We start from the raw sequence: 24,501 nt of genomic DNA on the forward strand, positions 1-24,501 counted from the left end.
TTGACGGTGAAGGCATTCTTTCTATGGCTTGGACCTTCTCTGGATTTACCTTGAAGCCGTCTTTTGTGACTATAAAGCCCAAGAACTTCCCTTCTTCCATTCCGAATGAGCACTTTGCTGGGTTTAGTTTGATACTTACGCTGCGCAGCGTGTTGAAGGTCTTTTGGATATTTGCCAGCATCGCGCTCTCTTCCTTGCTCATGATTACCAGATCATCCATGTACACTTCTATGTACTTACCAATGGCGTCACTAAATGTTTCGTTCATCAACCTTTGGTATGTTGCACCCGCATTCTTTAAGCCGAACGGCATCTTGGTGTAACAATACAGCCCCGTTGGTGTGCGGAATGCGGTTTTATCTTCGTCTTGAACAGCCATCTGGACCTGGTGGTACCCTTTGTAGCAATCCAGAAAACATTTCCACCGAAATGTTGCCAAAGAATCTATTTTCTCGTCTATGTCTGGTAAAGCGTAGCAGTCACGGGGACATGCTTTGTTCAGATCCTTGTAGTCAACACACATTCTCCAACTACCATTCGGTTTCTTTACCATTACTGGGCTTGCTACCCATGTTTAGTATCGGACTTCCCTGATGATCCCTGCGTTTAGCAATTCCAACACTTGTTCTTTCATGGCATCGTGTTTGATGTCGCCAAGGTGTCGTTTGGCATGTACCACTGGTTTTGCATCTTCGGAGACGTTTAGACGGTGTTCTGCTATATGCCGTGGAACACCCACCATATCAGCCGGTGTCCAGGCGAACACGTCCATGTTTTCATGCAGTAATTTCTTGAGCGCCGCGCGCGTCAGGTCGGACATGGCGGGCCCCAGAGTGACCGTTTGTTCTAGGTATGCGCTGTTTAATACCCATTTTTCTGCCTCTATGCGCGGTGCTGGCTTACTTGCTTTGGCTGGTCTGATTTCGTCTGTTGCTAAAACTTCCTTACTGGCATATATCAGCGCAATGCCTGTTTCGGTGGGGAATCCGACAGCGGAATGTGGTGCAGAGCAGATCATACTGAAATCTCCTTGGGATTCTCTTCCCAGGAGGATGTCATGTCTGGAGTGTGCCGGCAATACCATGAATGTGACTTCTTCAGTTCTTGAATTTATCCCGTCTGAAAGCAACACCGGAAATGATATTTGTCCCAGGGGAAAGACGGCCTCGTTGCAGAAACCAGTTAGTGGATAGTCGACTGGCTCTAGGCGCGCCTTGTCCTCTTGATCAAATTGACTGAAGCACTGTTTATATATAATATCCGCGGTGCTCCCGGGATCAATGAAGATGTAATCTGTCTGGTAGTGGCCAACCACACCCGGAATGATTATTGGTCGCTTTTCTCTTGGACCCCCTCTAACAACTGGAAAAATAACTTGCCTTTCGCGCCATGAATCGTCTTGCGTGCGCTTGTTGTAGTTTTTCCTTGGTCTTCGTGGACCTCCTTGTACCATGTGGGTTTCTAGCTTTCTGAGCTTTTTGTTATCTGGTCCCTCGTCTCTTCTTTGTATTTGGCGGTAGTCGCGCTTTCCGCCTTTGACCAGATGAGTGAGCTTCCCATCTCGCAGGGCTCTCTCGATTTCTTGCTTTAGACTGAAACAGTCGTCGGTTAAGTGGCCCGTATCTTTGTGGAATTCACAGAAGAGATTTGGGTCTTGGCCTCTCTTGTTGCGCATTTGCAAGGGTGGTTTGAACTGATGGTTCTCTGTGGCCAAGACTTCAGAAGGTGTTTTGGTCAGTGGAGTCCACTGCTTTTCTCTATTTTCGCGCTTCACTTCCTTTCGATGGGCTATCTGGTTGATCGTGTGGCGTGCATCGTCCCGTGGGGGGCTTCTTTCTCTGTGCCCAGAAGCCTTCCAGGGTTGATTTCTGCCCCTTCTGTTGTTTCGATCGTTATGGTTGTGCGCGCGCTGACGGTGATCGTCACCGGTCAGTTGCCTGTCTGTCTGCGCGATAGTCTTGGCTGCTTCGATGAAGGTTTCCCAGTCTTTGGGTCCTCCATCTCGCCCTTTGATTCTTTTAACCAGATCGTCGCACTTGACCGCTCGCATGAGGTGCGCGCGCAACATCTTTTCTGGTATGTCTCCGATCTCTAAACATTCTTTGTTGTACCTTGTAATGAAATCTTCTACGCTTTCATAGTCTTTTCTCCATATGTTCAAACAATCACCCGGATCTCTGGCTTGTCTTCGCTGCTGAGAGAAGTGTGCTAGGAACTTCTCTCGGAAATCGACCCATGATTTGATTTTGCCAGCCGGTAAGTTGTCAAACCAAATGCGCGCCGCGCCGACGAATGTCTGAGCAAACAGGTGGCACCATGTTGGTAAGTTCCATCCGCCTGTTGCTCCTGCACCTTTAAACACCTGGAGGTGATCGTCTGGGTCCGTCAACCCGTTGTATTTACCCACGTTGTGTGGTAATTTCGTTTTGTCAATGGCCGCGCACGCGATTTCTCGAATTAATTTTGAATTTTCAGCCATGTCCTCAGGACGATAGCTCAAGGTGTAATCATGCTCTGCTTTGGGGTTATACCCTGCGCGCTTGGTTGGTTTGTATGCTTCGTGCTCCGGAGGAAGTCTGCTAAACACTGTGCATTCCTCCTTGTAAGTTGGGTCGTCTTCCTCCTCTTCCCATTCTGTATTCATGTTGCGCGCGCCCAAACGGGTTTGGATCGGCCTTCGTTGTAGATTGGAGTTTTGAACGAAGTTGCTCTCTGTCTCAGCATAAGTATCGCGCGTGTCGTGTATGCTAGGTCTTCTTACATTTTGCACTGGTCCTCTTTCTGGACGTAAGTTCCACGCGTTTGTCTGCTGAGCCGTGTGTGTACTCAGAGACCTTGGTTCTGGAGTTACGAATGCTGATTGGTTAGCCTGTGCTTGGAGCAAGGCTTGTTGTACGCTGAGCTGCGTATAAACGAGGTTTATGGACGCCATTTGTTCGGCATACCAGGAAGCCAGAGTTTTTCCCTCGGGTAGCCCTAAAAGTGCAGAGTAGTTGAGTTGTGCTTGTTCCGATGGAGCAGAAGGGCCTGCTCCATGGCTTAGAGTCTGCATCGGCGGAGGTGTTTGGTGTAATATCCCCGTTGGAGATTGGAGAGCAGCTCCGTTTGTGGTTTGAGTGATGATTCTTGCTGGTGTTTGGAAAGTGGGTCCAGTTGTGGTTTGGCTAACAGCCCTGGATGCACTTCCAAAGATGGATGGAAACTCGTTGTTCAGCTGACCCTCTTGGATGGTCTCGTTCCTTTGACCCCTTTGGACGTGTGCCGTGTCCGAAACGAGTTCAAAGGAAGAAACTTCTCCGTCGACTGGGTGTGAGTGATTTTGGTCTGCCATTTTTACGAGTGTTTTTTAGGAAAGAAAAGAGGTGAGAGTGGTTTTGCAAAAAAGCGGATGGCGCCAATGTTGAAACAGTGATTATCACAAGGATAATCAATGGGGTTGTTTCGTCCAGTGGGTTCAACCTCTTCTTCTACTCATATTGATGGCTTGAAATCTGCAAAACAGTAAACACCGTTAGTCTCGTTAAGAGAGGGGAAAGGGGATTTTCCCTTTTAACCAGGCTCCGGCGTGAGAATAAGTACTGTTCTGAGAGGAAATAAACAGTGTGTGTATAGAGTGAGTAAGGAGAGTAAAGATCCTGAACCTGAATGATGAAGGGTCCTATTTATAGCCGGAGGGTGAAGAAGGAAGGAGCAGCTGTGCCAGCTGTGAGCGTGTGCCAGCTGTCCGACCAAGGGGAATATCCTCTTGGTCTGCTCTGTCATGGCAGGTGTAGTGGTACACGTGGCGTTCTTGCATTCGCCTGCGCTGGATACCTCGTACCGGTACTGTCAGTGCTGCTCCCTGAATTGTCGCATGCCTATGTGGCATTCTGCTAGTGGTGACACGTGTTGTCCTTTATGTCGGATAGAGCATCTTTGGTGCCAACTGTGAATCATCCAGAAGTTTCTAGAAGCTTCTGGAGTGTTTCGTTGACGTGGATGCCTTGTGTGCATAAAAGTGGTGTGGTCCCTGCCATGTAGGCAGGGAATTGGGACCATACCTCTTCACATTGTGATTTCTATTTAAATAGTCTATGTATGTCTATTTCTTATTATGAATGAAAAATGATAAATTGAATCTCTTCCAAAAGTCTATCAATTCTCTCAAGCTTCTACCTTTTTTTCTTGCATCAATTGGTTAACGATTAGGTTCGTAACAGTTTGTTGTTGTTTTCAAATATGTAGCGTGTTGATCACAGAGATGGAAGGAGGTGGTTGCGGCGGCTAAGGTGTGGAAGGTGGTTAAGGCTGAATTGGTGGTCGTAAAAGACGTTAAAATTGTTGGTTGTTATACATTGATATTGATAAAAACAGATCTCGTTAAATGTGTTCTATTAAATCAAATAAGTAGATTTAAATTATAATTTAAAAGGTTATATCAATAAGAGCTCGCCCTAGGCATGGGCTAGGTGAGAGACTGCCCAAAATCCAGAGGAGAAGAAACTGGCGGTGGGGAAGAAATCTTAAGCCGCGAAGAAGCTTGCAAAGGGCGCATCTATCGCAACGGGCCGTTTTGGGTGGGGTCATAAAAGACGTTAAAATTGTTATATGGCCATTAATTTTTTTTTTTATATTTTACATTTATAAGTTTTTTTAGATAAAGCCTAGAACAACCAATTTTAAAAACAAAATGTTTTAGTTTTAATGATGAATTTTGTTATACTGATTTTTGAACTTGAAGGTCAAACTTCAAAGTAGTCAAGGTGACACTCGACTTTTAGGTATCTGTAATAAATTTTGAATCAATCTAACATTAAAAAAAAGTATTTGGCATTTTGTTAAATGATTATTACCTGACCCGACTATTACCTGACCCGAACCGAGAACCGATCAAACATAAAATACAGAACCGATTCACTACCCTAAATATAGGGCCGGTTCCGGTTTATAGGTCCAAGTCGGGTTTCACCATGAAAAGAACTGAGAACCGACCCGACCCGACCTTATTTTATATGAAAAATTGGAACCGATCTAAATACCTAGGTACTTGGGTTCGGGTCGGTTTGGGTATATTTTCTGTTCGGTTCTCGGTTATTTTCGGTCCAGACCTAAACTTGCTCACCCTTACATATTATGCCTACCAAATACGTATTCGGTAGTCGAAAACGTAAAAATAGGAAAACAATAGAAGAGTTAAAAAAAAGTCTCAAGCAGAGGACATACATGACTTACCGAGTTCATATATTTGAGGCTTACTTTTTTACTCATCCCAAGCCTTAAAATTCTTTGGGATTTTCGGAGACGGCCCTGATATCTAGAATAGACTTGGATCTTTTGTTAATCAGTAAAAGTAAGAATTTGAACAAGTGCGGTGGTGGTCCATTAACAAAGACAAAACCTTTAGACACTTAGGTTTGTGAGAGGAAGATCTTGGGTTCAGGTCCACTGACAATAGGAATTAAAAGAAATTTGCCGTTAAAAAAATAATAATAAGGACTTGAAATTTATAATAATTAAAAATAACAATTTGAATTCATAATAATTTAATATAGTAAAGTCCCTGTGGTTTACACCCAATCGCAGGTTCAACCCTCATTTGAAAATTTTAACAGTCCAGTTCCTGTGGTTGTCAATTTGATCTCAATTCATTTCGAATTAGAACGAATAAAACCGGATCTTCTACTACTGTTTCTCGTTTCGCTTATCTGGTTTCTGGGTCGAAAGGGGATTTAAACAAGTTATGGAGCACAGTGAGAGCATTATATCATCCATGGAACTACTATGTTCTTCATCTTGATCTTGAATCGCCACTCGAGGAGAGAACGGAGCTTGCTTCACGGGTTGAAAATGATCTGGTTTTTTCTACAGTTGGGAATGTTTATGTGATCACAAAAGCTAACATGGTTACATATAGAGGACCAACGATGGTGTCTAACACTCTTCATGCTTGTGCCATTCTTATTAGAAAGTTTAAGGATTGGGATTGGTTTATAAACCTCAGTGCCTCGGATTACCTTCTCGTGACTCAGGATGGTTAGTTCTTCAATCTTGGTTCATTGGTTTGGTGATTTTGTGTTGATTTTAATCGATTTCTTGAACTTGATTGCGGATCTTCTCAGTTGCTTACAAGGTTTATAAAAGAAGACCCCCGTTTTTCGAGTTGCACTTTCAGTCCCTATGGGGCATAAATGTCATTTAACATAAATGCAAACTTCCAAGTAACGTCAACTTGCACCAGGGGCTTGATTGCATCAAATTGACAACCACAGGGGCTAGACTGTTGATTTTTTTAAATGAGGGTTGAACCTGCGATTAAGTGTAAACCCTAGGTACTGAAACTGTGCTTTACTCAATTTAATAATATGGATTTTTTCTTTAAAAAAAGAGAAAAATGCTCGAATAGTCCCTGTGGGTTTACCCATTTTTCACCTTTAGTCCCTAACTTTCTAAAATTACACCTATAGTCCCCAAGTTTTTGAATTTTGTTCTCGGATAGTCCCTGGCGTGGATGGGGGTTAGTTTTTGGTGTTAGATGCGTGTGAAATGACAAAAATACCCTTACTGTCAAATTAATAACTAAAAAATTAAAAGAAATATAATTAGTATTTTACAACTTATGTGGGACCCACCACCCACCCTACCCACTTCATCTTCCCCACTCCTCCACCACCACCACCACCACAACCACCATCTCCACCTTCAACCACCACCACCATGAACAAAACGGTTACTGAGCAAACAACTTCAACTACATCTGTATCATTTCGTGCACGCAGCATGAACACAGAGTTACAAATGCGTATATGAAATCAAAACACATCTCATCAGCGGTAAGATCTAACGAAACTAACCGTTTCAAACACGATACGTAACAAAACTATAATGTTCACAACATACACAAAACTAACAGTAACCAAAACTATGTAACACTTAATAATTCATCACTTAAACATGAATCAATAAAACTGCAAATTACATACAACATATGATCATCAATCATCATAATTCATAATCCACACATTAACCACAACAGATCTACTACATTCTGTAACTAAAATTACCTTAAACAAGCTAAAATAAAACCTAAACTACCCGAGACTTGTTATAATAATTGGCTAGAGCGAGAATGGCATTGAGAATGGCTGCACCAGAACCGATCTGGGGGCCATCCGGGTCGGGTACAACAAGCGTAACAGTAGAATCAGAGATCCGACCCATCAGTACAGCTCGTTTGAATTGCCAGTGATAAAGCGCTGCTTGTTCAGGGCTAGCCGCTGTTAAAACAATAGCATCCCATGTCGGAACCCTAGATGGTGAACGAACCGATAATCGTAACCGGTACTAGGATTTTCTCAATACTTGTTCTAAGTATAATTGTTTGTTCATACTTTCAGTGAATAATTGATAAAAAAATTTGATTTCAATTTGATTCAGTTTCCAGATATTTGAATTGGGGAAACTGTCGGCGGTGGCTTGGTGTTTGTGGCAGCGGAAGTGGTGTAGATGGTGGTGTTACCGGCGATGGCAGGGTGGTGTTATGGTGGTGGTGTGGAGGTGGAATGGTGGTGGTGGAAGTAAGAGGTATAGAGAAAAAGAAGAAATAGAGAAAAAGGGGAGAGGGGGTGGGGTGGGGTAGGATGGGGGGGGGGACTTTTTTTAATATTATTAATTAAATAGATAATTAATAACATTTTTTATTAGTAAGGGTATTTTAGTTATTTCACACCCAACTAACACCAAAAACTAACCTTTATTCGCGCCAGGGACTATTCGGGAATGAAATTGCAAAAGTTGAGGACTATAGCTGTAATTTTAGAAAGTTAAAGACTAAAGGTGAAAAATAGGCAAACCACAGAGACTATCCGGGTACTTTTCTCTTAAAAAAAAAATTAAAACTTATAACTTGGACAACAAGTTAGCTCTTGGTACATTATTAGATATTGTAAAATCTACTTCTAAACTAAACTAAACTAACTATTCTACCACCTTCCCGAAATTGCAGCCACCGTCACCGCCATGTATTCATACCAATCCCTCCCACCACCCAAAACCATCCTCTCCGCCGCCGCCTCCCTCACCGCCTCCGCCCTCCTCTTCAAAACCATCGCCACCACCCTCCTCCCCACCGACCTCACCAACTACCTCTCCTCCTCCTTCTACACCCTCTTCCACCGCCTCTCCGCCCACCTCACCGTCGTCATCCCCGACTCCGACGGCCTCACCCCCAACCACCTCTTCCAAGCCGCCAACCTTTACTTAGGAACCAAGCTATCCCCCTCCACCCACCGCATCAAAATCAACAAACCCGAAAACGAACACGACCTCATCATCACCGTCGACCGCAACCAACACATAACCGACACGTTCCAAAACATCATATGCAAATGGGTTTTGAAAACCGAACAGCTCGAGTTTGTTAACTCAAACTCGAACACTGTTCGGTCGGAACAAAAGTTCTTTGAGTTAAGTTTCCGTAACACACACAAAGAAACAGTAATAAAACATTACTTACCACATGTACTAAAAACAGCTGAACACATCAAAGCCCAACTAAAAGCGGTTAAACTTCATACTGTGGATTATAGCGGAACCGATTACTGGAGCTCGGTGGTTTTAAACCATCCTGCTACATTCGAAACGATTGCGATGGATAATGAGATGAAGGCTTGGATATTGGAGGATGTAAAGTTGTTTGTGAAGAGGAAGGATTATTATAGGCGGGTCGGGAAGGCGTGGAAGCGCGGATATTTGTTTTATGGGCCGCCTGGGACGGGGAAGTCGAGTTTGGTTGCGGCTATGGCGAATTATTTGAAGTTTGATGTGTATGATTTGGATTTGAGAGAGGTGCAGTGTAATTCGGATTTGAGGAGGTTGTTGATTGGGACTAAGAATCGGTCGATTATTGTGATTGAGGATATTGATTGTAATGTTGGGGTGCAGAGTCGAGAGGGTGAGAATGAGGGACCAGATAAGGATGATAAGGTACTTTTTTTTGTTACCAAATTACTCTTTGCATATTATTTAATTAAGCCGCATGTTGTATAATCGAGCTTGGCTCATTTAATTTGATGGTGTTTGAGCTCGGTTTGTTTCGGACTACATGTTTAAAGATCGAGCTCGGCTAGTAAGTAAGGTTCTAAACTAGAGTTTGGCTTGTTTAAGTTAGTAGAGTTTGAGCTTGGCTTAGCTCGAACTATATGTAAAGCTCGAGTTTGACTCGTGTTTTGAGCTAGGGCTGTTGTTTATAGTTTTTCAGTATTGCTTTTAAGTATGTATAGAGGGGTGTTCATTTTAGAATCGAGAAAACGTGGAAGACTGTGAGATACGCGTAATGCACTTGTCCATTTGCTTTAATTTGATACAAAGTATCTCATTAATCATTATTATTGTGTGATTATATTATTTATTGTGGAGTTAAATGCCATTTTAGTCCCTGTGGTTTGGGTCATTTTACCAGTTTAGTCCAAAGTATCTAGGCTTTTTAGCCTAGTCTAACTCGGTATAAGCTTGGGCTCAATCTTGTTTATTTAAAAGGGTTTGATTTAGGGTTGAGCTCAAGCTGATTTATGCTGAGTTTGTTTCAAGTTTTTAGCTAGCCAGTCTTATGTAGTTTCACGAGCGGACCAACTTGTTTACACCCCCAAGAACTTATGGTAACTTGTGTTTTAAAACACATATCCAAACACCCTAGAATCCGAGTCAGGTGTTTTCAACATTGATTAATGTATGTTTACATTTGGATTGTAGATAACCTTATCAGGGCTTCTCAACTTCATTGACGGGTTGTGGTCGAGTTGTGGAGACGAACGAATAATAGTGTTCACGACGAATCACAAGGAGCGTTTGGACGCAGCATTGTTGAGACCGGGTCGCATGGATGTACATGTAGAGATGTCTTATTGTACCTATGATGGGTTCAAGATACTTGCATCTACTTATCTACAAGTTACGGAGGATGAGAAGTTGGAACTTTTTCAAGTGGTGAAAGAGGCGTTGAAGAAGGTCAAAGTGACACCTGCTGAGATCGCAGGGGAGTTGATGAAGGGTGAGGATGCGGAAATCGTGCTTCAAAACCTCAATCGATGGCTTCAATTGAAAGACGAGAGCTAATCGAGTAAAATCATCATTTCTTGTTTTGATTGATTGAATAATAATTAATATTAACTTGTTATCTGTTTTTACATGGCTTAGAGATGTATTTGAAGTTGAAACACCATTAATCATTTTTTTAATACTTTGTTAACTTATCAAGATAGGAAGGCACTGCGCCACGCCGCCACACCGTAGAAATGGTGGAGCTTGGTAGCAAAACTTTGTCCTTAATTTTCGCTTTAGCAACATCATAACAACACTCCAATTTAACCACCACACATTTCTAACGGTTTATAGTTTATACCTTCTCAAGATTGTACTTTAACATGTTATCGACACATACACATTTTCGCCTTCTAATAAGTTGGGAATATCTAAGTTGTTATCACCTTAATAATTTAGGGACTGTTTGTTTACCTCTTAATGGTTCAGACCACTTACTGGTTCAACACTTAATGGTTCAGACATTTGCCTTTGAATGGTTAAGCATTATACTGAGTCTGAATGGTTAAGACCTCTAATCTGAATTGGTCAGACATTTGCCTCTAAACGGTTAAGCATTATACTGGCTCTTAATGGTTCAGACCTCTTACTGATTCAGTACTTAATGGTTCACACCTCTTATTGATTCAACACTTAACCATTCAGAAGTTGCCAAATAGCCTTGAACACATATTGGTACATGGGTAATCTACAATGTTTGTTTGTAATCTAAAGTTTTCAGATAGAGAGAAATTGGAAAAAACACAAGAAATAATCACTTTAGGATAAGTTTGTTCCTAGTTAAAAAAAATAGCTACAAACACCTTACTAAAGTTGATAGGCGCTAATTCAAATATTCTAGCCGTAGAGGGAACCGTTGAAATTACCGGATTCGAAGACACATGTCACGTTTGGTTCAACTGGATCCAAGTAACCAAATAGTGAACAGAGGCCCATACAACCCATGAAGTCCAACATCAGTTCAGCATCTCACCCAGCCCGTTTATTCCCTAGAAACTTTTATTTTTATACAATTTTATTTATAGCTTATTTTAGTTTATTTTATTTGACTTTCAAAGTTAGTTTCCTCACTATCCTAAGTTGTAGCAATTGTAACTTCCATTTTTGTAAATCTTGATGACATGAATGGAATATGGCAGAGTGAATTTCTAGAAAATTGAGTTTTACTCCCAAGGAGTTGACGTTTTTTGTTTTTTTTTCCTGAAGGCCAGATTAATATGGATACGTAGGGAAGTGCAAAACCGAAGAAGGTTACTCTGGAGGCTAAAAAGAAATAGATTGCTAAATAGATGAAACAGATGCAAGATCAAATTCGTGAGCTATCTGTTTACCGTTACAAGGGTCGAGATAGGGATGGATTCGATGGGAAATATGTAGATCCTCTTACACTCAAGGGTCTCGCAACCGAGATCGATACAACCCCGGGATGTGGTATACTAGTAATATCAACGTTGATATCCTCGAGTATGACGGGAGACTCAACCCGAACGAACTCATTGAGTGGATTCAAATAGTGGAAAGAGTTCTTAATTACAAGCAGACAATAGAAGAGAACAATTTTAAAGTGGTCGCCCTTAAACTTCGAAAATACGCGTCGACACGGTGGTTTAATGTGTACTTGAAACGAGAACGGGAAAGAAAGGGCATAGTGAAAAATTGGCCAAAAATGAAGAGCTATTAAATAAGAAGTTCATACCGACATATTATGCAATCGAGCTTCGCCTGATTGCACAATCTTAAGCAAGGCCACAATACCGCGGAGGCGTATTCCTGAGATTTTGAGCGTCTCATCATGAAATGTGATATTCCCGAAGACAACCCCCAGCCTTTAGTGAGATATTTGGGAGGATTGCAACCGCAAATCAGCAACATTGTTGAATTATACCCTTATGCGACATTGGAAGAGCTTATGCAATTGGCCCATAAGGTGGATAACCAACAACGACAGAAAGGAAAAGGAGAGTTATCTTGCCCCATTACCAAGTCCCTAGTACTTACTAAGCATCTTACTACCACCAAACTTGTAACATCCATAGAGTCGACAGCCTCACAGCCTCGTATACCCTAACGTTGTTTCCATGTCATGGGTCGGGTCACAGAGCTTCAGAATATGCCAACAGAAACATTGTTACTCTCGCTGAATTGGAAGAGTTTGAGCACCCATTATTGGTCATTGATGAACCTGATTATCGTGTACAAGAATAACGGGTTGAGAAAGAAGTAATTGGGCCAGGTGAAGGGGAATGTCTTGTCATGAGACGAACCCTCACTTGTGTCCAAGCTTCAATCAACCACCGAACCACATCCGGCACCCTACGTTATACAATGGTTGAATCTAGTATTGGTAGGTCTTACGAGGATCAATTATGGTGTAACGTGATTCCCATGGATGCATGCAGAGCCGTTCCTACGATTTCGGAGGCCCTAATCGAACTACGAAGTGGTGGCCCTTTTGCAAAATTATCGTTTTCAACATATTTAGCAACAAAACCCTCCTCCTTTATCCGGGCTTGGGACCGGCAATTATAAACTAAAAAAAGTTTATAATTGGCGTAGTTAAATTTTTTTTAAAGTCATACGTTTTCTATAATTATAGTATATGTTTAAATAAAATCTACTTTTCTAGCTTTAACCGAGGCAAATTGTTTGATGAAATTATCGTAATCAAGTTCTTCTAAAAAATCTTTTTCAATTGACATAATAGCTAAACCGTTTAATCTTTCTTGTGACATTGTAGATCTTAAGTAATTTTTTATTAGTTTTAATTTGGAAAAGCTACGTTCTGCAGTAGCAACGGTTACAGGAATGGTTAACACAATTCTATAGGCGATATATGCATTTGGAAAAGGATTAAAGTTTTTAATATAAGTTAATATATTGGTGAGTGTGTCAGATTCTACATGTATAATTTCTCTTAACATTTTTAGTTCTTCAAATAAATCTAAACCATCAATATCAATATGACTATCATAGTTCCAAAACTTTTCCAGATAAATGCACTTCTCTTTTAAAATTTTTTGATCTAAAGATTTTAACTTTTTTATACTAAACAAAAAACCAAAAATTTGTTCGAACTCTTTAAACTGAGCAAATCTACTTTCGAGTGAAACACTAGCTTGATCTACTATGTATAAAAAGTAATCCGTTCTAAAACAATTTGTTCGAACTCTTTAAACTGAGCAAATCTACTTTCGAGTGAAACACTAGCTTGATCTACTATGTATAAAAAGTAATCCGTTCTAAAACAATCAATAGGAGTTTTCAAAGTCTCATTATCAACATTTTCATCAAATCTTCTATTTCTACGAATAATACGTTTTTCACGAAAACTAGGTTCAATGCCCATCTTTAAAGCAAGTTCTTTAGCCTCAATCATAGCATTTTCAAATCCTTCATCCCTAAACTTTTTAAAATAAATAATAAGTCCATCTAGTTGTTTTATAGCAATATCAATACACATATCTTTTGATTGTAAGTTTTTACTAACTACATTAATAGCATGTAAAACCTCATACCAAATAACCATCGCTAATAAAAATTCAAATTTTTCCAACTCATTTTCAACTAAAGATTTAGCCTCACTTTTAACATTAGCCTCGGTACTATCACGATACAAATCCATTAATGCATCTCTTAGTTTTGGAGCTTGAAACCTAATTGCTTTAACACTTTCTAATCAACTTTCCCAACGTGTTTGTGATAATGATTTAAGAGTTAAATATGGTATATTATCTTGTAAAATTTTCCATCTTTTAGTGGATGATGCAAAAATAGAATAAATACGTTGTATGGTTCCAAAAAAATCTTGAACTTTGTCACAAGCGCTAGCCATATCAGAAATAACTAAATTTAAACTATGACAACCACATGGAGCATAAAAGGCTCTAGGATTAACTTCTAACAATCGTTTTTGTACTCCCTTATGTTTTCCTTTCATATTTGAACCATTATCATAACCTTGACCTCTAATGTCATCCACATTAAGTCCTATTCTATTAAGTTCCTCAGTAATAGAATTAAAAAGACCTTTACCGGCTGTATCATTCACTATTAAAAATTCTAAAAAGTATTCTTTAACTTCTACTGATCCGATTACCCGAAACCACATACCCGTTTACACGAACTATATACCCGATCATATACCCGATTTTTTTTAATTTATACTTTTATTTTCCATTAACCCTTGTCTATTAGTGATTTATTTTAGTATGTTTTTTCTTGTACTATATGCATTTGAACTAATTGCATAAATGTAATTATGTAATATATATTGAAAGTGGTTGTGAGTGAATGACAGAGAAAAATGTAATGATAATATTATTTAATTGAAAGGGAGAGAGAAAAAGTATTTGTTTTTAGTGAAAATCTATACAACCTAATAAAAGCCTTAATTAGGGGACACATGTCCCCCTCCTAGGCCTCCAAAGCTCATTTTCCCGCCAAAACTCACACCAATTCATTTCTCTTTGATGATGGGTCACGCGGGATCCATTTATACCTACAATCGGGTCGAATTATTACATCGTATATATAAACACAAAAAGAACTAGGGTTTCTCTTCCTCACTCTTCTCTGAAAATCCTATTCGTCTTCCCTTATTCAATCCAGCCTCCATCTTTCTATACACGCTAATCCTTACCCCCTCCATTTTTCATATAAAAACCCTAAAATTAATGGTTGAATGGTTGCTCTTCATTCTATTTTCATATTCCAAGTGTTGCTTCTGACCTAATTTCTTATTCTAATCAAGATTTGTTTGTGTCCTTAATGAAGTCGCAAATCGAATGGGTACAACCATCTCTTTCTCTGCATCCGGTGTATGAATCAATTCTGGTAAGTCTTTACTATTCAATTAGTTTCGATTTATCAAGTTTAGTAGTGTGCGACCCAAATCTCATTGGTTTTGTTGATGTTAGGTTTTGTATTATGATTCATTTGATTTGATTTGATTATCTCTGTTATGTGTCCCTATGCATATAGATGGTGACTTTGGCTAAGTTGTTTTTTTTAAGGTAAACTCTTACAATGTGATAAACAAATATGCATATATCAGGAAAAGATTTACATGATTTGCCGTTAGGGTGGGTAAATATTTTTGTCTTCATATACCATTCATATTACTATGTAGCATGTACCATGAGTTCTGTACATTTATCTTCAGACCAGTGGCGGAGCTTGACCAAAAGTTTTGAGGGGCGTAAAGTGATGGGACCCAAATTTTTTTTCCTATCTTTATGTTTCGGGTCAGGTCAGCTATCGATTCGGGTCAAGTCAAATAATAATAGTTTCAAATAAAACTAAAAAATTTCATTCATTCAAAGGACCCGTTCTTAGACATGAAATTTGTGATTAAGTTTATTGTGTGGTGGGTAACCTAGGGTTAAACAAATAAGAGTTAAAATATATTTACAAAACTACCTATCACTTATATAAAAAGTTGTAACAAACTTTACTTTAATTTATATATTGTATAAATATTTAGGAAAAATAATTAGGGGGAGGCGATCCTATATAATTTTTAAAATTTCCGGACGAAAAACTAGAACCTATACACTTCTAACCGAAATATTGGGGTGGGCGGGTGCACCCTCGGGCACCAATAAACCTTCGCCCCTGCTTCCGACTTTGACCAATGGCTGAAAATATTAGGACCAATGGCTACACTGTGCTATAAAGATCAAACAGCCATGTATCAATTGAATATCATGATATGGTTCCATTTACCTTACATGATTGTTGTCATCTGAACTATTAAAAATGATGATGAAATTGCAGTTAGAGAGCCTACCTTCTATGGTTACACAACAAGAACTTCCGGCTTGCAAGCCAATTCTTACCCCGAAATGGGTAAGTATCGTTGTTTCAATGTTTCCTTATGCTTCTTATTCATTGACTTATGACAAAGAACCAAGCTTACTTTCTTTTTATGTAATCTACTGCAGGTGATTTCGGCACTCATGCTTGTGACAGTTGTCTTCATACCTATAGGAGTAGCTTCCCTTCTTGCTTCTCGTGATGTATGATTCAAACCGTTTTAATTTACTAATTTTATGAACATTTCCATTTTTGTTGTAATAGTTTGTAATTTTGGATTTCTTTTTGTTCAAGTAGGTAGTTGAAATTATTGACCGGTACGATAATGCCTGCCTACAAGGCACAAAAAGTCAAAAGGTTCAATCTATACAAGACCCAACAACAAGCAAAACCTGCATTAGAAGATTGACAGTAAGTTTTAAAATAGTTACTTTCCAATAGTGACTTCACGATTAGAGATATGTGCAATTTAAATTCAACATCTAACATTTTGGTAATTAAATGAACTAAACATTAGGTCACAAAGAGAATGAAGCAACCTATTTATGTCTGCTATCAGCTTGACAATTACTATCAGAATCATCGCAGGTAACGACTCTTTCATTTCCATCTTATATATTATTTACTAAAAACAAAAATTCCATAAGTCTAACGACTAATCACAAAAAAACTTACGTTTGCAGGTATGTCAAGAGCCGACGTGATCAGCAATTGAGAAACCGTGGCGATGAGAATGAAACGAGTACGTGTAAGCCTGAACATGAAGCAAATGGGGTCTATTCAACTGATAACAACCTTCTGTGGTTGCTGGGTTCTATTCAACTGATAACAACTTGCAGCTGGATGCAACTACTCAATTTCATAAATTGCTCTCAATTGGTATAATGTTTATTTTTCTATTTTATTTCTTCTTCAAGAAGTCCTATCAATCATTAACCATTAATCGGAGAACCGATTAAACTTTATTTCACAGAACGGAGTCCTCCAATCGAGGAAGTCATACAATCTGGTGTCGTACCTCGCTTTCTCGAGTTCTTGATGAGAGAAGATTTCCCACAGCTCTAGGTCAGCATCATATCAAACCATTGGTTTTAATGCTGCTTGATGTACTGCAATTTATGTTTGTTTGATTACTTGCTTTTAACATTAGTTTGAAGCTGCTTGGGCACTCACAAACATTACTTCTGGTACCTCTGAGAACACAAAGGTTGTTATCGATCACGGGGCGGTCCCTATTTTCGTTAAGCTGTTATTTGGTCTTAAAAATAACGGCCTTCGTTCGGAATGCCACTCATATATGATGTAGATCCCGTATTATCTAATTTATTTATATGTTAAATATTGTTGTATGTAGAAACTGTTATATTTTGCAGAGTTTAAAATCAAAATTTTGTTTTGTGATCTTTAGGAAAGAGAAACAACCCTTTCTTTTTGGTCCGGAGCAAGAATAAGGGGTGCCAAGGTTAATTTCACATTTGACGAGTCATCTCTTAAAGCAGTATCCGTATACCACTTTGCGATTAGGTATAAGTTTTTGTTTATTTGATAAAATATGTTATTCTGTATGTTTGCTTGAATGTGATTCTTTCAAAGAGACCTTATTGATTTTGATATATATATATATATATATATATATATATATATATTTAATTTGTTGGATTTATGTTTGTGTATATGTGTGAATTAGGTTTCGATTGTTTCGAAAACCTACATTTATACCGAGTTGATTGCTGATTTGTTTTGTGTTTGTATTTGATTGAGTTGCTTTAGAGGCTGTTGAAGGGAGATGATGGCATACAAGAGCCTGTCGATCAGATCAGTTTGAATAGTCAACATGAACCTGATGGTCAGTCTTTGCATGTAACATAATGTGTTGTAATGCGATTGATGCTGAAAGCAAAGCTACTTCACTTGGTAATGATGGTGGTGTTTACAGGCTGAAGCGGCTATTGATAAACAAAAGCCAAGAGTACAAACAATAGATGCTTTGGTTGACAAGTCAACTCTGGGTGGGACGGCTGACATCGCTCCGACGTTGAGACATGGCCTCCATTCATGGCGATTTTTATTGTTTCGTCTAGCAATGTATGTTTCCTTTGATCTTTGGTCTTCGCTTTGTTTTTTCATTGCAACAGTAATTTTATGTGATCGTGATTTTGATTTTGTTTTCTAAATGAAAACCGTTTCGCTAAAAAGGGTTACAAGTAAGATCATCCTAACTCCTAAGTATATGATTAATGTATGCAATTATGCCCACTTACAGTACCTATTTACTTTGGGTTATGATTAGTTAAAATTTCCATAGTGCACAATTACATTTATTCCCATCATTCTTCTGCAATATATCACAGTTCATGTTAAAAGAGAACTTATCTTTTAATTTACACATCGTAGCTCACTGTACTTCATGTACGCCTACTAACTTTGTTGAATGTTTGGCTAGGATCGAAAGTAATGTTTACAAAAAAAAAAAAGTTGAAATTTGGATTGGTTTCAGCTATTGGCACTATTATGGGTTGAAGTGGAATTTGGTTCAAGTAATTCTGAATAGAGTGTGTGTATATATAGATGTATATGTACAAACATTTTTTGTATAAAAAATTAAATGAAAAAATAGGCCCTAAAAACTATAATCTCAACATGATTTGTATACTTGGCAGGGAATTTGGTTGTATCAAGTACACTGCATGTTTATTTTTACGATTTCAGGTTCAATCCTAACATTGGTTTGAGGCTTAAACTTTTTTACAATCATATTTCACTATGCCAACGAATGAGTTAGTTGACGTAATAGCACCATCCAACTATAGGTAATCAATCCCTTTATGATAAATGTCTCTGTCCTAGATGTTGGTTTCTTAAATTTATAGACACTTTCTGTTTGTTTATTATGCAGCTGGATTTGGGTAGTGTAGGTGGTAGTGCATCGGTTACGACGACTACGGTTATTTGGTACACCTTTATTTTTCTTTCCTTTTTGTGATTTTTGATCGTTTGCTTGGGGTGCTAAACGGGCCGTGTTCGCGGGTTGACGAGTTCATCCTAACCCGAACTCGAAAAATTTACACGAACCCGAACACGATCCGAATATTCACTTGGTGACTCGAACACGACCCGTTCACCCCGAATTTTATTGTATTATTAATTTTTTTCCCAAAAGTTAATAATTTAAAATTAAAATAATTATTTTAGATTATGAGGGGTTCTGCCATTTTGTTGAGATAAAAAAAGAGTTCGCTTTTCGCTTTGATTAATTGTTTTATTTTAGATTACATTTTTGTGTCATTTAGTTTGATAGACATAATAAGGATATATTAATATGAGGTTCAAAAATGGTCCAGTTAACTTGAAAATCAAGTTGCGACAGCAACACATTACGGAAGAAACAAGAGATAATTGCCATCAAAGATTCAAGGGGTAGTTATTAACATGGTCGTTGTTGCATGTTAGCCACCAACCAGACACAAGCAGACCCCATATGACCTTTTAGTTATGGTTCAATTGATGGTAACCCGGTACTCATTGTTTGTTGGCCTTGCTGGCTACAGAGTGTGCTCGAGCCGAGTTATGTGAAAAAAAAAGAGCTAGGAATGCTATGTTGTTTTTCCACAATATACTACTTGAAAGAGTACAAACAATACAAGTTGGATGGGTTGGCTAACGTGTCAACTGTCAACACGAGTTCAGGTAAAAACTATGTATATTTTTGGACATGTCAGATTTGGGTGACCCGATTCACTATTTGTTTGTTTTTTCCTCAAGTAACTAACATGTCAACTCTGATCACAAACACCATAGATGAGTTTGTTTTAGGTTTAACACTGATTGATCAATATCAATATTAACACTTATATTATCTCATAAGTTTCTAAATAACAAAGTTAGGCTTTAATGTAGTTTTGTAGCAAAAATCATTGTTAGCAATATCAGGTCAAAAAAGTAATTTTTTTAAAAGGTTTAGATTATTATATCAATCATCCGTATCAAAATATATGTATTCTTGGTTATTTATCTATAAAAGGAAAGTTGGTGCATTAACATGTAAATCTATAATACCCCCTCAATTCATGGTTGCAATGTAATGTTAAATTGTTTTTTTTTTTTTTTTTTTTTTTTTTTTTTTTTTTTGTGAAGCGATATCATAATATGTTTAACTGAATTCATTTGCTTTACCCTTAACCTAATTTATTAACTTTACCCTGCTACTTTGTGTTAGGTACCCATGAAGAGGATTCTTTTCCCTACAATGGGCTACTGTGTTGAGGCTAATACTGCACAACCTCCACCACTTCCCCCTCTTAAAGAAAACTTATTTTGGTGGTTTGAAAGATGAAGACCACATACCACATATTTACGAACCTTTATGGTATACATGACACATTTCTCAAAGGGGCCATGAAGCGTGGTGATTTGTATAGAACTAAAGATTTAGTGATCAAGGGTTCCGATTGGATTTCTTGCTATATAAGTGATAGAACTAAGATGCATATCATTATAAAAAGTCATTTGCGGAGCACACATCCAATAAGCTAAAAATCAACTAACCTAACTATTTTAGCAGCATCATAGGGCCAATTTGTAATCTACTCTTTATGTTTCAAGACTAAGTATAAACGTAATTTTTTTCAAACAATAGAAAACATATCATTTCTCAACACCGCGAAATTCGCGGGTATTAGCACTAGTATATTGATATAGGAGTTGTTTTTTAGTGGAACGTATGTATAATTTGATGGATTGGATGTGAATGCTCTAAATACAAAAAAGCAAATCTCTTTAACTCACCTAGGCTCCAAATGTCAAAGAGGGAAATGGATTTTTAAATCAGTTATATGCAGTTCGACAGTCTAATAAATTAACTATGTGGAATGGTTATTTTGCAAGAAGTGACATGTTCGGTTTAAGAAACAACAAGCTTCTATGGATCTTTTACATTTTCACAAAATTTCAATTGTTGAAATCCATTGTAATGCATGTTTCCATAACGTATTTGTTAATAAAACTACCAAGAACATAGCAAAAAACAAAATTATAATGAAAATAAAAATACATAGCTGAAAATAATTAACAATGTAGGAGAAGAAATCGAACCATGAAGAAGTGCAGAAAGACTTCCCATTGGCATATAATCGTAGACAAGCAGCTTCTCTTCTTTGTTGTAATAATAAGCTCTCAGTGGAACTAGATTTTGATGCTGAGTACGCTTAATTTACATATCTGTGGGAAACAGGTGGCTAAATTTGTCACCGATTTTTTCAGTAGCAAATGTTGGTGACAATTGCCAAGTTTTCTAGTAGTGAAATATAAATCTATTTAAGAGATGGATAATAAGCCCTAATTCCCTAAATAACAACTTTATTCAGAAAAATAGCAAATTATGAAAGAAGAATAAACTGCTAAACAACAAATTGATTCAGGAAAAAAAAATCAGATATCTAACCTGTGCGGCTGTGCCACTGACTTCCGAGTTCCAAGAATCTGAGTGTTGAGGCTCTATGCCACTGAGTTCCGAGAACAGATAAACCAGGGGACCACGTCTGCCACAAATCAAGAAGACAAGTTTCGACGATTTAAATCAAGAAGACAAGGAACTTATATCAATTCAAATCGAGAACTGATCGACGATTCAAATAAAATCGAGAACAGAGAACTGATCGACGATTCAAATAAAATCGGGAACTTATATCAATTCAAATCGAGAACTTATATCAAGTAAACTCAAGGACTGATATTAATACATGTAACCCCAATGGCAATCGAGATTGAGGCGGCGATTGAGGCAAAGACATCGTGATTTCCATTTTCCAACCTGCAAATTCATTGTTTCTTCTCTCTGTGCGAGCTTCTGTACGTCAATTGTGTGGGAGACCGAGACAAGCGACTTTTCATTATTTACCTTTATTACTTTGGCCCGGCTCTGCCTTTTATTCACGATTCAGGCTTTACTTTGGGCCTTTTATTCACGATTCAGGCAGGCTTCTTATTATTGTTTAGTATAAAATAAAGAAAATGGGCCTAGTATACAAAGAACCATCAAAAAATTTTGAGGCCTTTCTTTTTTGGTGGCCCTAGGCCTAGGCCTAGGGTTGGAAGCCCATTGGGCCGGTTCTGGATGCATGCATGCCATGTCCTCCTCGGCTGACCTTGGTTATGTGATCGTCGGGTGATGCATGACGAGTACCAAAATACCTATACTTTTAGCCATGGCCATAAAAAGATTGTCTTGACACCTTTTGCCTCTAACCCATCTACTCTCAGTAAACCAAAACCTTTATCTACCCTATTAAAAGAGAGTTTATCCTAGTTGGTATATATGAGGGATAAAATCTATCAACAGCCACCATACACCTCTTGTCTAACCACTCCTACAAGCTTACTCACATGTTCTTCCAACCAGGCAGGGCCGGCTAGGGAGATGCAGGATGGGCCTCCGATCAGGGCCCAAATCAATATAGGGCCCGAATTTTTTTAAATATATATATATATATATATATATATTTAAAAAAATATGGATGTTTTTATAAATAAGGGCCTGCTTAAAAGTTTTAAAAAATTGCCTGCTAAAAAGTTTTATAACCCAATTTTAAAACCTAACTAACAAGCCCAAGTGACTAATAAACAATATTATAACCCAATTGGCAATTGTGGGAAACAAAACGTCGCACCAGACTTGGGAAGGGAAACATTCACGTTCGTTTATCATCATCTCAATTCTCACATTAGACGACTTGGGGATTCATCAAGACATCAGTCATCATCATCGCAACAGCAGGGGAGAAGGGGATCATAATCATCGCAACAGGAGATCATCATCGACATCGCAGCAGGGGATCATCATCATCATCATCATCATCGCAGTAGACCAGCAGACTTGGAGGTATAAACTGTCAAACTGATTTCATATGTCTTATTGTGTGATTCTGATTGATTTCATATGTTGAGGTATAAATGTTTTTATGATTTCATATACTATAAAACTTTGTTTGATGTTTAAATGTTTAATACTTTAAATGTATTAGTATTAGACTTCGTGTGATTGAATGAATGTTTTTGGTTAATATTTAGAAATTATGCCTCCAATTCCTAAATACAAACACCTATTCGGACATCAAAAACGTAAGAAGAGGAAGCTAGAGGAAAAGAAAAGAAAGGCGTACGAAGTAAAACAAAACCGAATAAACAAGTTTGTTTCAAAAGAAACTCAAAATTCTAGTTCTAACTTGGGTGACGATAATGTGGGTGAAGACAATGTGAACGTAGATGAAGAAGCTAATATGGGCGAAGTCAATATGAACGTAGGTGAAGACAATGTGAACGTAGGTGAAGATAATGTTAATGCTACCGTAGATGAAGAAGCTACTATGTGTGAAGATGATGTTAATTCGGTTCCGGATATTGATATTTTTGATCCTAGAAATTGGGGTGGGCTTAGTATTGACATGATTAAAGAGTGGGTTACGAAAGGTCGAAAAAGAGATATGGATGTTGTTAAGGGCCCCGTGGATAAATTTGGAAGACATTTTTCTAATACCATGCACATTAGAATTCTATTAAACGGGGAGACGTGTGATAGAGAATGGCTAGTGTATTCGAAAAAACTAGACAAACTCTATTGTTTTTGTTGTAAATTTCTTAGAACGGGGCATCCGAAAGGTGGGTTGGATGATGAAGGTTATAAGGATTGGAGACATGCTAGTGGTAGACTTAAAGAACATGAAGTTGGTTTAGAACATTTCAAGAATATGAATGAATGGTTTGAATTGCACCAAAGGTTGAAATGGAAAGAAACAATTGCCAAAGTGGTATATGAGCAATTTAAAAAAGAAAAAGATTATTGGAAACAAGTCATTTTATGGATTGTTGCACTTGTGAAATTTCTTGCAAAATATGGCTTAGTGTTTCGTGGGTCAAATGAAAAGTTGTATAAAAAAGGCAATGAAAACTTTTTGGGTTTGGTTGATATGTTGGAAGAGTTTGACCCGATTATGAAAGAACATGTGCGCCGTGTTTTGAATGAAGAGTGCCATGTACACTTTCTTGGCCACAATATTCAATACGAGTTGATACAATTATTAAGGGATAAAGTTAGAACCAAAATCATCAAGAAGGTTAAGCAAGCAAAGTATTACTCCATCATCCTCGATTGCATGCCTGATATAAGTCACCAAGAGCAAATGTCCATAATTGTGAGGTATGTGAATTTTAACTCTATTTCTTTGACCGTTGAGGAATCGTTTTTAGGTTTTTTGGTTGTTGATGATACCACGGGTTTAGGACTTTTAGAAGTAACATGTAAGGAATTAGAGTCTCTTGGTCTTGATATTGATGATATGCGTGGTCAAGGCTACAATAATAGGGCAAACATGAGAGGAAAAAACAAAGGAGTTCAAACTAGATTTTAAGAAAAAAAAAAATTCCTAAAGCTTTCTATAGTGCTTGTGGTTGCCATAGTCTAAATCTAGCATTGTGTGACATGGCTAACACAATTACTATGTCTAAAGAATTTTTTGGAACAATACAACGGTTATATACTATCTTTGCCCATTCTATTAATAGGTAGCAAATTTTGAAAGACAATGTTAAAGGATTAACTCTTAAATCATTGTTTACAAC

General features: G+C 38.1%; 4 protein-coding genes across 13 annotated transcripts; all 4 read left to right on the forward strand.

The window, feature by feature from the left end:
* The first annotated feature begins 3,430 nt into the window (after positions 1-3,430).
* LOC110943701 (beta-glucuronosyltransferase GlcAT14A-like) lies at positions 3,431-7,583 on the forward strand. The gene is made up of 3 exons (XM_022185436.1): positions 3,431-3,501; positions 5,639-6,012; positions 7,414-7,583. The coding sequence occupies exons 1-3, from the start codon at positions 3,431-3,433 to the stop codon at positions 7,581-7,583; spliced, it is 615 nt and encodes a 204-aa protein (XP_022041128.1).
* A 374-nt stretch (positions 7,584-7,957) lies between these two features.
* Positions 7,958-10,200, forward strand: LOC110941450 (protein HYPER-SENSITIVITY-RELATED 4). The gene is made up of 2 exons (XM_022183086.2): positions 7,958-8,961; positions 9,727-10,200. The coding sequence occupies exons 1-2, from the start codon at positions 7,996-7,998 to the stop codon at positions 10,087-10,089; spliced, it is 1,329 nt and encodes a 442-aa protein (XP_022038778.1). The 5' UTR covers positions 7,958-7,995; the 3' UTR covers positions 10,090-10,200.
* Positions 10,201-14,626: 4,426 nt separating this feature from the next.
* LOC110941449 (ALA-interacting subunit 1) lies at positions 14,627-20,406 on the forward strand. 10 transcript variants are annotated; one of them, XR_002594087.2, is made up of 15 exons: positions 14,627-14,907; positions 15,850-15,921; positions 16,017-16,091; positions 16,186-16,299; positions 16,406-16,476; positions 16,572-16,767; positions 16,862-16,953; positions 17,039-17,190; positions 17,297-17,412; positions 17,659-17,734; positions 17,825-17,973; positions 18,549-18,698; positions 18,785-18,840; positions 19,437-19,575; positions 20,105-20,406. XR_002594087.2 is itself a non-coding variant. In XM_022183085.2 (7 exons), the coding sequence occupies exons 1-7, from the start codon at positions 14,842-14,844 to the stop codon at positions 16,925-16,927; spliced, it is 660 nt and encodes a 219-aa protein (XP_022038777.1). In that variant the 5' UTR covers positions 14,627-14,841; the 3' UTR covers positions 16,928-16,954. The 10 variants fall into 10 exon arrangements, 1 of the variants encoding a protein (XP_022038777.1); XR_002594088.2 differs by having other exon boundaries at positions 18,598-18,698; XR_004894540.1 differs by having other exon boundaries at positions 17,650-17,734; positions 17,825-18,698.
* Positions 20,407-22,958: 2,552 nt separating this feature from the next.
* On the forward strand, positions 22,959-24,290 carry LOC110943700 (zinc finger MYM-type protein 1-like). The gene has a single exon (XM_022185435.1). It carries the CDS (start codon positions 22,959-22,961, stop codon positions 24,288-24,290), a length of 1,332 nt encoding a protein of 443 aa, XP_022041127.1.
* The last annotated feature ends 211 nt before the right edge of the window (positions 24,291-24,501 follow it).

This window comes from Helianthus annuus, chromosome 5 (genome assembly GCF_002127325.2).
Source record: "Helianthus annuus cultivar XRQ/B chromosome 5, HanXRQr2.0-SUNRISE, whole genome shotgun sequence".
NCBI lineage: Eukaryota > Viridiplantae > Streptophyta > Magnoliopsida > Asterales > Asteraceae > Helianthus > Helianthus annuus.